Here is a 14,420-nt window from a genome sequence, read left to right on the forward strand (position 1 = left end):
ATCCCATGGGTTCTTGCAAAACAGGTATGAACTAAAGTGAACATTAGGAGGTTGTCCATATGTCACCATATCAGCAAAGGAGTGGACATCAGGAGGTCATCCACGTGTCACCATGTCGGCAAAGGAAATTGGTAGGGCATGTTGATCCCCATCATAGACCTTTAATGTTTGCATCATCATATGAAAAATGTGCACTTGAGTGCAAATGTTAGTGTAACTGCTTTTTAACATTTTTTTCCCCTTGATTGAAAATTTGAACTTGAATATGTAATTATTCAATATAACCTTTAATTTATTATAAATATACAACACTCATCACTTTAGAAGTGTGATAATTTTTCAACCTTCTCATGATATGAGAGCTTAAATGGTCTATTCTAACTTCTTATTAAGTACCCTTACGTCAACCCCACCTCTCTCCCCTAATTTCTTATTAGGTCCCTTTCTAGACATACGCATGCAAGCTAAATTATTTTGTAATATTACAAATTAAATACAAACATAAGTCAAAAGGAGTTCTCATCCGTGTGGGAGCCCATAAGACCTTGTGGGGCCCACATGAGTCTTTTTGTTTTAATACTTTATTTAAATTTTTTCGTATCGAAAGTTTTCAAGTATGATTTTCCATTAATTCCATGAATTCTCGCAAAATAGTTATGAATTAAAGTTGAAATCCAGAGATTGTTCACGTGTCACCATATCAGTAAAAGAGTGGATATCGAAAGTCATCCACATGTCACCATATTAGCAAAGGAAATGGGTAGGATATATTAATCCCCATCATAGGCCTTTGATATTTGCACCATCATTTGAAAATGTACACTTGAGTGCAAATATAAGTGTCACTACTTTTTAACAATTTTTTTGACGAAAAATTTGAACACTCATCACTTTAAAAATGATATGAGAGATTAAATGGTCTATTCTAACTTCTTATCAGGTTCCGCCGTCTCCCCCTCGCAACCCTATTCTCTCTCTCAGCGCCGCACTCCCTCCAGCAGCCTCCCTTCCCTGAGCCGCCGCTCTTTCCTACCCCCTTCCCTAAGCTGCCGCACTACCGTCGCGGCGTCGCCCAAATCCCAGCAGCCCTAACCTCTGTTTCTCGTTACAATCCCAGCGGCCCGAACCTCTGTTTCTCGTTATCTCAGCCGTACGCCCCACGCGGAACCCCATTTGCGAACGTGAGTCCCTCACGCAAGCACAAACGGACACACAGTCTCTCTCTGGCTTGTGATACAAACCTCGCCGCAGAACACTTTGTGCATCTCTTTCAACCTTCTCTAATGGCGTCCTCATGCAACAGATTCTTCGGCAGAGCATCCCTACAGTCCCTCAAATCCGTCATCAGATCAACACCCCGGACAGCTTCCATCAACAGATCTGCCCCTTCGTCCCCACTCCCGACCAGGTCTTCCGCGTCACCCCTTCGCCGGTTCTCCCTCGCCAGGTCTCTCTCTCTCTCTCTCTCTCTCTCTCTCTCTGGGTTGTGTCTTATGGGTTCAAATTTTCTGATTTTGTTAGGTCTCCATCGGAGCTAGGCTGTGTGCAGTCTATGTTGCCTCTGCACAGTGTTGTAGCGGTGGCAAGGATGACTTCGTGCCTGAGCTCTACCTCGAGGAGTTGCAGAGCTCTTTCACAGGGTACACTCTGCCGTACCTCTCCCGGCCTCTAAAACTGTTTAAATGTTTTTGAGTGTGAGTCGCTGCATCTCTTACCTATGAATATGATGAAGTCTTGTGCGCCTTTGAATTTTATTTACTCCCGTGTCTACTGATAGGTGTTTTTTTCTTCTTTTACTATGAGTTAAGTTATTGGAAACTGAAACTGGAGAACTAACAATGTATCATGACAGTATTGTTTGAAGGAATATCATGGATTGATATTTTCAAGGGTGTAGTGAAAAGTTCCTATTCATATTTTTTCTGTTGAAATTTTTGTAGTTGGGGAAAATAGGGAAGTTTCCAAAAGAATTCAAGAATTAATTCATGTGTGATGAAACGAGTCTTTACATTTCACCATGTTATGATTTTATAATGAACAGAATACTTTGACAATATTTTTGTTCATTTTGATATTTGGGTGTTCATTAAGAATTTTTGAATTGTGGGAAGATATGGTATAAACAATGAAGTAAGGTTGCATTTGCTTGATGATAACTAGGGACAATTAACTAGTTCAAAAATTTAGTTGTGATTGCTTTGCAAGGCATAAGATCATTAGACCACATGCCTTTCATAAAATCTCATAATGCTAGTTATTTTGTTTTCACGAATCCATATTTCCAACCAAATTGCTCTGAAACTTTATGTACTTGGGTTGGATATTTATTGTCAAGTTCTTGAGCTTAATAGATTTTCACCTATTTAGTTGAAACACTAAGTTCAAAACTTGGGTTATACAGTGATGTACCAATTTCCAACTTTTTTATCAGAGTTTTCGTTTAGGTTGGAACTTCAGTAATCATAATGCTAAAGACACTTTGTGAGTAAATAATTGGGAACTGGTTTTGGGGGTTTAAAGTGCATTGATGGAGTATTTGACAGCATCTGACTGGAAATATTTGGTTCCTGCAGGCACATGAAACAATGCTTGAAAGAAATAAACTGGACACGCCAATTATGATTCCCTTCGTCATTTTCAAGTATGAATGCTTTGTTAACAGTCCTAAAATCCTTAGAAATCCATCAGATACAGGGCATATGGCCTTTTATCTATGGTTGTAACAATTTTCTATATCTGGTGTCTACATCTGTTCAGGAAGATAGATGGCACCTTGTCAATTTAGGACATGCAAATTATTGTTTTGCCAGAAGTATCTTATCAAGCATGCTACCTGATTTCACTTTATGAATTATTTGATTCATGGTTCTCTTATATGGTGCTTCATTTTTCACTTGTGCTGGACTTTAACATATCATTTTCTCTCTTCAATTAACCGTAGATATAGAAGAATTCTTTACTAGAAAATTCTTGCAGGGCAAGTTCTCCAGATGCATTTAATTTGAAAGTCAAAGTTATAATAAAAATCTAAACAAATGACGGGTTTTTCAAATGTTCTATTTATTCTATTATGAGCTTTAAAATCTAGATGATGTTAAAATAGTTGATTTTGCCAGCACTCTGTCAACCACTTTTTCTTGTTCATATTTCTATCTTTAGAATGTTAATCACATTTTAGTATCATTAATCAAGCAGTAATGGTAAATTTATATCTGGACTGCTTGCCTTCCTAAATCTGGGAACTGAACGCTTTTTGTGAGCACGTGTCTTAATTAATCTAGAGGATTAGAAGGGGCAAAGGTGAATTTAAGACTTTTTGCCTTGTTTGTTGGGCATGGGGGTGGGAATGGTGGACATGGCCACCTGATTTTTCTAAAAATTGATAGGGTCCCACCATCCCCACCCCCATGCCCAGCAAACACACACACACACACACACACACACATATATATATATATATGCCCAAATTTGTATGAACTGCAAAAATTTTAATCTTTTTATTCTTTCCACCCCTCTGTTGGTGATTCACAATTAATCTCATCATAAGCCCATTATACTTAACACCCTTCAATTTAAATTTATCTGATGAAAGCGCTGTTGCTTTTGAAACTCGAAACATCGCCAATAGTTAGGTTATAAATAATTTACTTATTTTTTGGTTTAGAACTTGATAGATTACATAATAAATAATTATAGAACTGACATGTCATTTAAAGGGTAAGAAGTAAAATATTTTGGTGCCTCTTTATATCTATAAATTATAAGATCCACATGGGGCATGATATAGAATTGGTCAACCAATTAATCGCACAACAAAACTACTTGGTTTTAACCATCTTGTCAAATCAGGACATGGCACACACAAATGTTGACAACATCGCTAGCCTTCAACTTGGTTAAATGAAGTTGTTGAAAAGTAGCTCAATAATAGAGAATGTGGTTTGGATTGTTTGATCAGAAAATGCCTTCGAAGATTCAGCAATTAGATTTTTGGAGTCTTCTGTTTTGCTCATCTATTTACAAGTATGCTTTTCTAATGAACATCCATTACCCCTATTCAACATCTTGATTTCACAATTGCAAAAGTTAGTGGAAGTGACATGGATAACTAGAATATATTTTTAAAGGTTTCTATTATTAAATCTGAATATGTTGAGCATTGAGTGATTGAATGTTAAATGTGAATGAGAATATATTGGTAACGCAAGTGCTGCTTTTCTCAGATGAAATTGATGGTACGTGATACATGCATGCTGTTTCAGGAGGTGCGCTGTGGCATCTATGCTTCAACATGTCTTACAATTTTTTGCACCTTTATACCATATTTGTGCTGTGATTTGTTTTTAATTGATTGACGACTATCCATTTTGGTATTCTTGGGCAATAAATCTATGGGCAATAAATCTAGGAAAACTTTGTGGGGTTAATTTTATCATTTTGCATGTACCTTAACAGTGCTAGTGTATGGATCACTAATTGTTCAATGTAGTGTTCTAATTGTTCTGACTGCCATATTTATTTCTTGTTATTGCAAATTTGTTTCTGATTTAATTTTTTATTTTTTGTGTTAGAGCTCGGTCTATCAGTTCCAAGGTGACTTTGTTAGCAGACTACTGCCATGTCAAGGAGTTTTTCTTCATTTGATTCGAAAGAGCAAGCTTTTTGTAGATCTCAACAATCATTTCTTTGTCTGTAAAACTACCTGAATCATAGAAAGAAGCAATTATTATTGATTCTTAAATGGGTTTTTTTTTTGGTGGTAAATAACCATATGAAGAAGTGGCATTATCTATTTCTTATATTTATGTGTTCAGTTGACAAAGGTCAACCTTTCCTTCCTTTGAATTAAATAAACCGCATGCTTGATGACTCCTTTTTTGTCCTTTGCATTTTCTGAGCTTGCCATTGTGTTACTGTAGATGATATACTTTCTTCTCACTGGAAGAACTGAATGTTTAACTAGTTATCTTTAAGCAAAACTAGATGGTTCAGATGAATGCATTGGCTTTATCCAGCCAAGGTTTCTCTGCTTGGTTTAGAAGAAGCGGAGAATAGCACTTCTAAGGGGGAAGGCATCCCAAGCTTTTTTCCTGAACATCCCAGCTGTTTTTCCTGTCTCTGTTTGTTGGTGAGGCCTTGGAGCCACTAATGAATCGAGAGCAGTTATTAGCCAAAGGAAGGCAAAGAGTGCTATGTAATAGTAGCCATAATAAGGTCATTATAAGAAACAGGGACTGGAGGTTCAGCAAAAGAATATCGCATAAAGGATCAATCGACCTTTTACCAGCTACGGTACTTAAGCTTAATTGCATTACAGATGATTAGAAGAAGATTAGCTGTAGAATGGCGACCCTTTAAATTTCTCCAGCTTCTTTCTCCCAATTTGTAGTAAAATATCAGCAAACGGAAACACAGAAACATGTTTTATAGTAACTTTTTGAAGGATAGAACCTTTTAGATTATAATTGGTCTTTGAATTCAATCAGATATTCAGCAGAAGAGGTAAATTCTGAGTAAACCCCCCATATAGGTACTGTAGCATGTGAAGTTTATCTCCATCAACAAAGGAGATACTCCCTTCTCTTCCAATTTCCTGAAAGCTTTATCTGATCCTCGATAAAGTCTCCAAGGTGCCTCATCGTTCCTGCATCAACAGCATCATTCCACTCACCAGCCTTTCAAGGCCTGAGCTTCCACATCCTTTCTAGGGTTACAAATGTCAGACGAGCCCGACCCAAATGAATTTTCTTAATCCACTATTTTGATCAAAATTTAGTGGAAGTGACATGGATAACTAGAATAGATTTTTAAAGGTTCTTATTGTTAAATCTGAATATGTTGAGCATTGAGTGATCGAATGTAAAATGTGAATGAGAATATATTGGTAACGCAGGTGCTACTTTTCTCAGATGAAATTGATGGTACGTGATACATGCATGCTGTTTCGGGAGGTGCGCCGTGGCATCTATGCTTCAACATGTCTTACAATTTTTCGCACATTTATACCATATTTGTGCTGTGATTCATTTTTAAATGATTGATAACTATCCATTTTGTTAAATCTTGATATACATTGTTAGTCTATAATCTAACATTTTAAGTTCTTAGTAAAAATGGTATTGAAACTTTACATTATGATAAAAATTCTATTTATATACTCCAATTCCTTCATCCAAATTCATAATTTATCATATAATTTTTGATATATTATATCATGGGCACTAGGTTTTAAATAATTTAAAACTGTATTTAAAAGCATGTAATTTGGATGTTGAATTTAAATTTGAATGAATTTAGACAAAATTTAGTATAATTTCATATTACATTTTGTACAAATCCATTCAAATTCAGATTCAATCCCTCTTCAGTAAAGAAAATTAGAAACACAATGAATTTTGAAAAAAAAAAAAATTATTTCAAAAAATGTGGCAACGTGAACACTTAGGTGGTATTTATAGGGGATGAATGATATAGTCGTGGTATTTTGAATTTAAAAAATTCGACTCCTTGAAACTCCTTAAATATTGGAATCATATCTTCAATAAGTGTGCAGTAATGGTTTGCATGTTTGAATTCTTCTTTAATTGGAGAGAGATTTAATAAAGTGTCTTCATGGATGGAATTGGAGTGTTTTCATGGGTGGAATTGATTTCTTCATGTGGGTGAAATTGAAGTGTTTTCATAGGTGAAATTAATTTCTTCATGATTTTCTAAAGTGTCTTTAAGGGTGGAATTGATGTCTTCATGGATGGAATTGATTGAGGGGAGTGTGTTGCTAATACCCTCCCGCAAAACTTGCCGATTCTGGAGGCAAAGTTTGGTACGAAAATAATGAAGAGCTAAATTAAACATTGACTTTGTAAAGAGATCGGCAACCTGTTGAGTGGTTGAGACATGTTGAGTGATGAGCAGACCATGTGCAATATGTTCAACACAAAATGATAATCTAGCTCAATATGTTTGCTGCGAGCGTGGAAAATAGGATTAACGGTCATGTGAAGTGCACTAAGGTTGTTGCAGTAGAGTATGAGAGGTGACGGTAATGTAATTTGAAGGTCTTGGAGGATAAAGGTGATCCAAGTGAGTTCAACTACTGTATTGGCCATGGCACGGTACTCGGCCTCCGTGCTTGAACATGAAATGGTGTATTGTTTCTTTGCACACCACGAGATGAGGTTCCTGCTAAGGAATGTATAATAGCCCATGGTTGATCGTCTCGTTGTAGGATATCTTGCCCAATCTGCATTTGAAAAAGCAACTAGATCAAGTGTAGTGTGTGAAGAAAAATGTAACCCCATGCCAATTAACCCTTTGACATACCATAGGATATGGTGAACCATTTGTAAGTGTGTCATTGTGGGAGCATGCATGAATTGTGAGACATAATTAACACTAAATGAAAGGTTAGGACAAGTGAGTGTGGGATTTTGTAAAGCACCAATAAGTCCTCGATAGTAACTAGGATCGTTGATGGGAGTGTCATTGGGAGGAAGTTTAGTTTTAACTTCAAGTGTACTCATGGGTTTACAATCAACCATGTTAGAGCGTTCAAGAATAGTGAGAGCATAGTGTGATTGAGATAGATGAAGTGTAATGACCCGAAAATTCTGGCTATATATATATATATATATATATATTCTATTTTACTTAATAAGCTCTGATACCTCAAAATATAACAAAGTCAACCTGGACCCAAAGTGGGATACTGAGGATATACCTCTCCATACATACATACTATCGATGCAACGGAAAACATGAAATACCCAAATCTTACATACAATAACAGAGTTCTATTGTTTCCATAAATAAATAAATAAATATATATATATATATATATATACTGAGGATATACCTATCCATACATACATACTATCGATGCAGCGAAAAACATGAATACCCAAATCTTATATACAATAACAGAGTTCTATTGTTTCCATAAATAAATAAATAAAGAAATAAATAAATAAATAAATATATATACAACCCCAAAATCCATAGAAATATCCTAGGGATTACGCCAACGTAAGTCCCAACTCAAACACTTACCCTAATACTAGGGCAGTACTAAAGTATTCTCTATCTCGGAGCTCACTCCGCACGTCGGTCTAGATTTCCTGAAATGTTTGAATTCTGGGGTGAGATACCTCTAAGTAAGTGGGATAGATTAGCATCAATGTGTGACAACATGAGCTTTATTGTGTTATACACATATAATGTACATAATTAACTACATTTGATAAATCAGGCAAATCTGTTCTATATAAATCTGAAGAAATCATGTTTCAACATAAACATACTATACATGATAAATTTCTGTATGAATGTAAATTGTCTGCTATATCTGTATAGTACTAAAAAATTTTTCTAGATGGATAACTAGTTGATATCATGTATTACCCCCACATGATTGAGTTATACAATCCGTAGGCGGGACCTAGCAATGGTTGGCCTACCACACTAAGCCAAAACTGACACGTCTGTAAGTACGATTGGCCTACCTAGTCTGGTCCGTACTGCCAGGGGGCACACTACTCTTCACTGGGTTCAATCGACTATCCATTCACCAACACTCTATCTGAGATGTGTGATGACATTAATCTAAACTGACAGCTACGGTACCGTGTTCTAAAACTAAACTAAGTCATCAGGGTTCTGCTATCATATAGTACTGTTGGCCTAACTGGGTTTTTCAATCTTATTTTGATGATAACAAAATGAAGGATGTTTTAACATGCGTTGTTGAATGGTTTTAATTCAGGCCTAAGTAAAAAGACACTCACGATTAATCATGGAAGTAAGCTGGAGATCAAAGTCAATCAAATGAAAGCTTCTCAAAACATTGAAGAAATAAAAGATACATGAAGAGTTTAAAGGCCAAGCAGACTTTGAAGTAAATACTGAACCTTAAGAGGCTGTAAGATTTAGTGATTAAGGAGATCTCTTAGAAAGATATTTGTAAGTACTTCAAGTCATCATTATTTAGATATGTGAAACTTTTTAAGATACAAAAACTTAGAGACCAGCACTTAAAAAAAAAAAAAACTCTTGAAAATGTTTTTGAATGGCTATAATTAAGTTTTTCAAATAAATTAGATTTTAAAGAAATCAGATATAGAAAATATTTGAAAAGAGAGAACTGCACAGCCAACTGACTAGTACAAAAAGTGACCCAGTCGAGTGAGTCAGTGACCCAGTCAAGTGAGTCAGCCGACTGATTTTGCAGAGAACTTTTGAATTTCAAACTTGCGGGAAAATTTTCGAAATTAATTTTATAATTTAATATTTTTTTGAAAAGTTATCTAAATGGAAGATTTTCAAAATTAATTCTATAATTCAATATTTTTTTGAAAAGTTACTTAAATGGAAGATTTTCAAAATTAATTCTATAATTTAATATTTTTTGAAAAGTTATCTAAATGCTTCATGTTAAATGAGGAAACTTTTCCCTAAAAAGGTCTATAAATACCTTCCTTACTAAATGAAGAATACATTCAAGCAATGCATGATTTTTATGCTAAAACTCTCCTAAAGCCCATCACACCTTTGATGGGGGAAAACTCTGCAAAATTGCTGGATTAAAGAGAGGTTTTGATTCTGAGTTGCATCTAAAATTCTTATATCAATAAGAAAGAAACTTTGGTGACTTCTAAACCTTGAGTTTCACGTTTTCTATTTAGTCTTGATTTGAAGTACGGTTTGAGATTTAACTTGTACAACCTGCTCTATGTTTGAGAGTGTTTTTGTATGCAGATATCCATTTCCTTTTTACTTGATTTTTGACGGTTCAAGGTATAGTTGGATCGTTGGACCAAGCATAGGTTGTTGCTTGAAGAGGTTTCTCTTCCTAAAAAAAAGGTTGGTTATTGTAAAGATTTTTGTTCCACCCGGAAGGAACAAGGTATAGTGAAATTTCTAAAAAAAATATAAATTGCGTAGATGTTCTAATTCTTTCAATTATAAAAATAATACATATTGGAAATTACATAAACCAACGCCTAATTTGTTCTTGGGCTTGCGAAAACCGAAAGGGAGTACGTTGGTTAATTGACATTTTGCGGAAACCGTAAGGGAGCACGTTGATTGGTTAATAACCCAAAACCTATTAGCTAAAGGTCTATTTAAATTCTGATCTTGAAAAAGAGTTTGGATGTTATTTAAATTTTCAGTTCAAAAGCCAGCTACAAGACTTGCACATTTATAAATAGGGTCGCTGAATATTGTAAAGTTAATATTAATTACTTGTATGGTGTTTGTTTGGTTTGAATAGTTATTCAATTGGTTGTGTATGTTGTGGTTGCGGATTGAATAGAAGAAGTTAGTGTTTGTGTGGATTGCCTAATCAACAAGAATATAAGAAGTCTTTAAAAAATTATAAAAAAATCAAGAACTTATAAAAAGACTTTTAGGAATTTTAAATAACCCAATTCACCCCCCTCGGTTTCAATTGGTATCAGAGCGCGTTATAGAAAAACCTAACAAGTAGCTATATAAAGATATAGATGGCACAAATAGGAGTAGCTCCCTTTGGTGAGAGTCAATCCTCAACTAGGCCACCCATTTTTTGTGGACTAAATTACACTTTTTGGAAGCAACGAATGAGAATCTACCTTCAAACAATGGTTTAGAAGCATTAAATGTTGTTACAAATGAAAATTTGATTCCTACTAAACTTGTAGACAGAAAAGAAGTACCTAAAGAAGATAAAGAACTAATCGAATTAGATTACAAAATGCTACAAATTAACTCAAGTGCAATAAATGCCTTATATTGTGCACTTAATGCAAATGAATTCAATAGAGTAATAACGTGTAAAACAGCTAAAGAAATTTGGGATAAATTAGAGGTAACATATGAAGGCACAGTAGATGTTAGGGAAAGTAGAATTGATATGTTAACTAGTGAATACGAAACTTTTAGGATGAATTCTGATGAAACTATAACAATAGCATGTACACTAGGTTCACACATATCATAAACTCACTACGTGCCTTAGGAAAAACATATTCCATCCATGTGATTTGCAAAATTCTAAGAGCACTTCCACCTATTTGGGAACCAAAAGCCACAACCATGAAGAAATCTCAAAACAACTTCATTATATGAACTCATAGGATCACTTTTAACTTATGAAATGATTTTGAAAGAAAGAAGCACTGAAAATTAGAATAAGAAGTCTATAACTCTAAAAGCCTTGAAAGAACATTCAAGTGAAGATGATAATGAATCTAGTGAATTAGAAGATGAAGACTTAGCTCTCATAACTAAAAGACTTAGAAAATTCCTCAAAAGAAACAAGCAATTCACTAGAAAATACAACGGATCAAAAGCTGAAAAAGGTGAAAGTAATAAAAAGGAATACAAAAGCAAAAATGAACCTCCCACTTGCTATCCACCGGACACATCAACCCGGACTGCCCACAAATCAAAAAAGAAAAGAGGAAAAAGAAGTCTGCAATGAAGGTAACTTGGGATGACACAAGTTTGAGTGAATTGGAGAGCGGGTCAAACGATCAAGAAGTAGCAAACATGTGCTTCATGGCACATAACGAAGAGGTAAACTCTTGCTACTCTCTCTCTCTGAAGATTCGTGTGATGAATCATGTAGTAATTCATGTGAAAGCATGCCTTCTTATAAAGAACTTCAAGCTGAATTATCTCTCTCCATAATAAGTTCATTCACGTATCAAAGAGGAACATAAGCTTGAAACAACAAAACGAAACACTTAGAAATCAGATTGAATCCTCAAAACTTGTTGAAAAAGAAAAAGACTTAGAGATTGAAGAGCTTGAGAAAAAAGTAGATAACTTGTCTCAAAAATTAGTTAAGTCTCAAGTGAATGAAGATAGTAAGAGAGTGCAAGAAACAAATGATCTTAAAGACCAAATTCAAGAAAAGGAAAAGGTCATCTACAGCTTTACCAAAGGTAAGAATAACTTACCCCTAGGGTGTGGTTCAGGTGGTAGTGTGGGCTGTGGGAGTGCCTCTCATGAGATCAGGTGTTCAAACCCTCCTAGGCTCATTTCCACCCCTGAACTCCTGAATTTACCCTCTCTTTGGAGTTGTGGGGTCAACTTCAAGGGGCGCAGGATTAGTCACGTGGACCATAAAACGGACACGTGGATACCCGGTGCGTAATCCAAAAAAAAAGGGTAAGAATAACTTCGAAAAAATGGTAGGACAATAAAGGATGGCAAACAACAAAGAAGGAATTGGTTACAATGGAACACCAAAAAAAAAAACTTGTTTATGGGATATTTTGTAAATCAATCTAAACATTATGCATGTACTTTATCAACAAACATTTATTAGCATACTACTTGCTACATGTGTAAAAATAAAGGTCACATAATGTTTAATTGTCCACTCAAGAAAAAGTATGTTAGAGTAAAAAATGAATGGAAGATAAATGCTAAAACTAGACAAGATTTAAAGAAAGTTAAGAAAGTTTGGGTTCCAAAAGTAACAACATAAAATCCTTTCTTGTAGGTTTGCTTTAGGACCACTCCATCTAAAGATAAATGGTACTTGGACAGCGGATGTTCAAGGCATATGATGGGAGATAAATCTAAGTTCACTTCTCTTACTCAAAAGGATGGAGGATTTGTAACCTTCAGTGACAATGCAAAAGACAAGATCATCGGAATTGGTAAAATAGGTAAACACTCCTCACTCACTATAGATGATGTCGTGTTAGTTGATGGTCTAAAGCATAATTTATTAAGCATTAATCAACTTAGCGACAAAGGATTTGAAATAATATTTAAGAAAGACAAATGCATAGTTCAGAATTTTAAGGATCACAAGACACTATTCACTGCACATAGAATGAGCAATGTATATTACATAGACCTTGATGGTTTGATCTCTCATGATATAACTTGCTTAGTTGCCATGAGTGAAAATAGTTGGCTTTGGCATAGAAGATTAGGACATGCTAGCATGGATCTCATATTAAAACTCTCCAAAAAGAATTTAGTTAAAAGCTTGCCTAACACCAAGTTTATCAAAGACAAAGTGTGTGATACTTGTCAACTAGGAAAACAAATTAAGAAAAGTTTCAAAAAGAAGAAACATATATCAATTAGTAGACCCCTAGAACTCATACACTTAGACTTGTTTGGTCCTACTAGAACTCAAAACTTAGGAGGAAAACAATACGTCTTTGTAATTGTTGATGACTACTCTAGATATACATGAGTATTGTTTTTAGCTAACAAAGAGGAAACTTGTAATTCGTTAATCACTCTATGTAAGAAGCTTCAAAATGAGAAAGGGTATAATGTCTCAAATCTAAGAAGTGACTAAGGAAGAGAATTTAAAAATCAAGACGTTGAAAATTTTTGCTATGATCATGGCATAAGCCACTACATTTCAGCACCTAACAACAAAATGAAGTTGTGGAAAGAAAAAATAGAACTCTTTAAGAAATGGCAAGAACTATGCTTAACGAAAATAGGTTACCCAAGTATTTTTGGGCCGAAGTTGTAAATATAGCTTGCTTGTAATTAATAGGGTTTCTATTAGATCAAACCTAAACAAAACACCCTATGAATCATGGAAAGGAAGAAGGCCTAACATAACCTACTTTCATGTCTTTGGATGTAAGTGTTTTTTACTAAATAACAAAGACAACTTAGGAAAATTTGATGCTAAATTAGATGAAGGTATTTTCCTAGGATATTCTACAAATAGTAAGGCCTATAGGATCTATAACAAAAGAACACTCACCATAATTGAATCAATTCACGTAGACTTTGATGAATCAAATCTTTTTTCAAGAGAAGTCAAAATTGAAGAAAATGATGATATTTTCAAAAAATAGGATGAGATAGAAATCAAGGAAGAAAAGGAAATAGATGAAGAAAATCCAAAAGATGAACTTATAGAAAATCCGAAATTACCAAGAGAATGGAAGTATAAGAAAGATCACCCTCAAGAATAAATTATAGGTGAACCATCTAGAGGTGTAACTACTAGATCTTCTCTAAAGAACCTATGCAATCACTGTGCATTCCTATCTCAAAATGAACCTAAAGATGTTGAAGAGGCTCTTAAAGATGACTCTTGGATAATTGCAATGCAAGAAGAATTAAACCAATTTGAGAGAAGTAAAGTATGTCAATTAGTACCCAAACCTGAAAATCATTCGATCATAGGAACTAAATAGGTATTTAGAAATAAAAAGGATGAGAATGGTATAATCATTAGAAATAAAGCTAGACTTGTAACTAAAGGGTATAACCAAGAAGAAGGGATAGACTATGATGAAACCTTTGCCCCTGTAGCGAGAATGGAGGCTATTAGAATGTTGCTAGCTTATGTTTCCTATAAAAAATTTATGTTATACCAAATGGATGTCAAAAGTGCATTCTTAAATGGGTATATTAATGAAGAGGTATATGTTGAACGACCACCTGGT

General features: G+C 34.7%; 1 protein-coding gene across 5 annotated transcripts; it reads left to right on the forward strand.

Annotated features, from left to right (window-relative positions):
- Positions 1 to 903: 903 nt before the first annotated feature.
- LOC131167917 (protein NONRESPONDING TO OXYLIPINS 2, mitochondrial-like) lies at positions 904 to 4,869 on the forward strand. Of its 5 annotated transcripts, none has more exons than XM_058126991.1 (4): positions 904 to 1,447; positions 1,522 to 1,640; positions 4,224 to 4,265; positions 4,572 to 4,741. In XM_058126991.1, exons 1-3 carry the CDS (start codon positions 1,284 to 1,286, stop codon positions 4,241 to 4,243), a joined length of 303 nt encoding a protein of 100 aa, XP_057982974.1. In that variant the 5' UTR covers positions 904 to 1,283; the 3' UTR covers positions 4,244 to 4,265; positions 4,572 to 4,741. The 5 variants fall into 5 exon arrangements, 3 of the variants coding, with proteins under 3 accessions (XP_057982974.1, XP_057982972.1, XP_057982973.1); XM_058126989.1 differs by lacking the exon at positions 4,572 to 4,741 and adding an exon at positions 2,574 to 2,641 and having other exon boundaries at positions 4,224 to 4,242; XR_009140185.1 differs by lacking the exon at positions 4,572 to 4,741 and adding an exon at positions 2,574 to 2,641 and having other exon boundaries at positions 906 to 1,447; positions 1,522 to 1,694.
- The last annotated feature ends 9,551 nt before the right edge of the window (positions 4,870 to 14,420 follow it).

The sequence above is a fragment of the Malania oleifera genome, chromosome 11 (genome assembly GCF_029873635.1).
Source record: "Malania oleifera isolate guangnan ecotype guangnan chromosome 11, ASM2987363v1, whole genome shotgun sequence".
Classification (NCBI taxonomy): Eukaryota; Viridiplantae; Streptophyta; class Magnoliopsida; order Santalales; family Ximeniaceae; genus Malania; species Malania oleifera.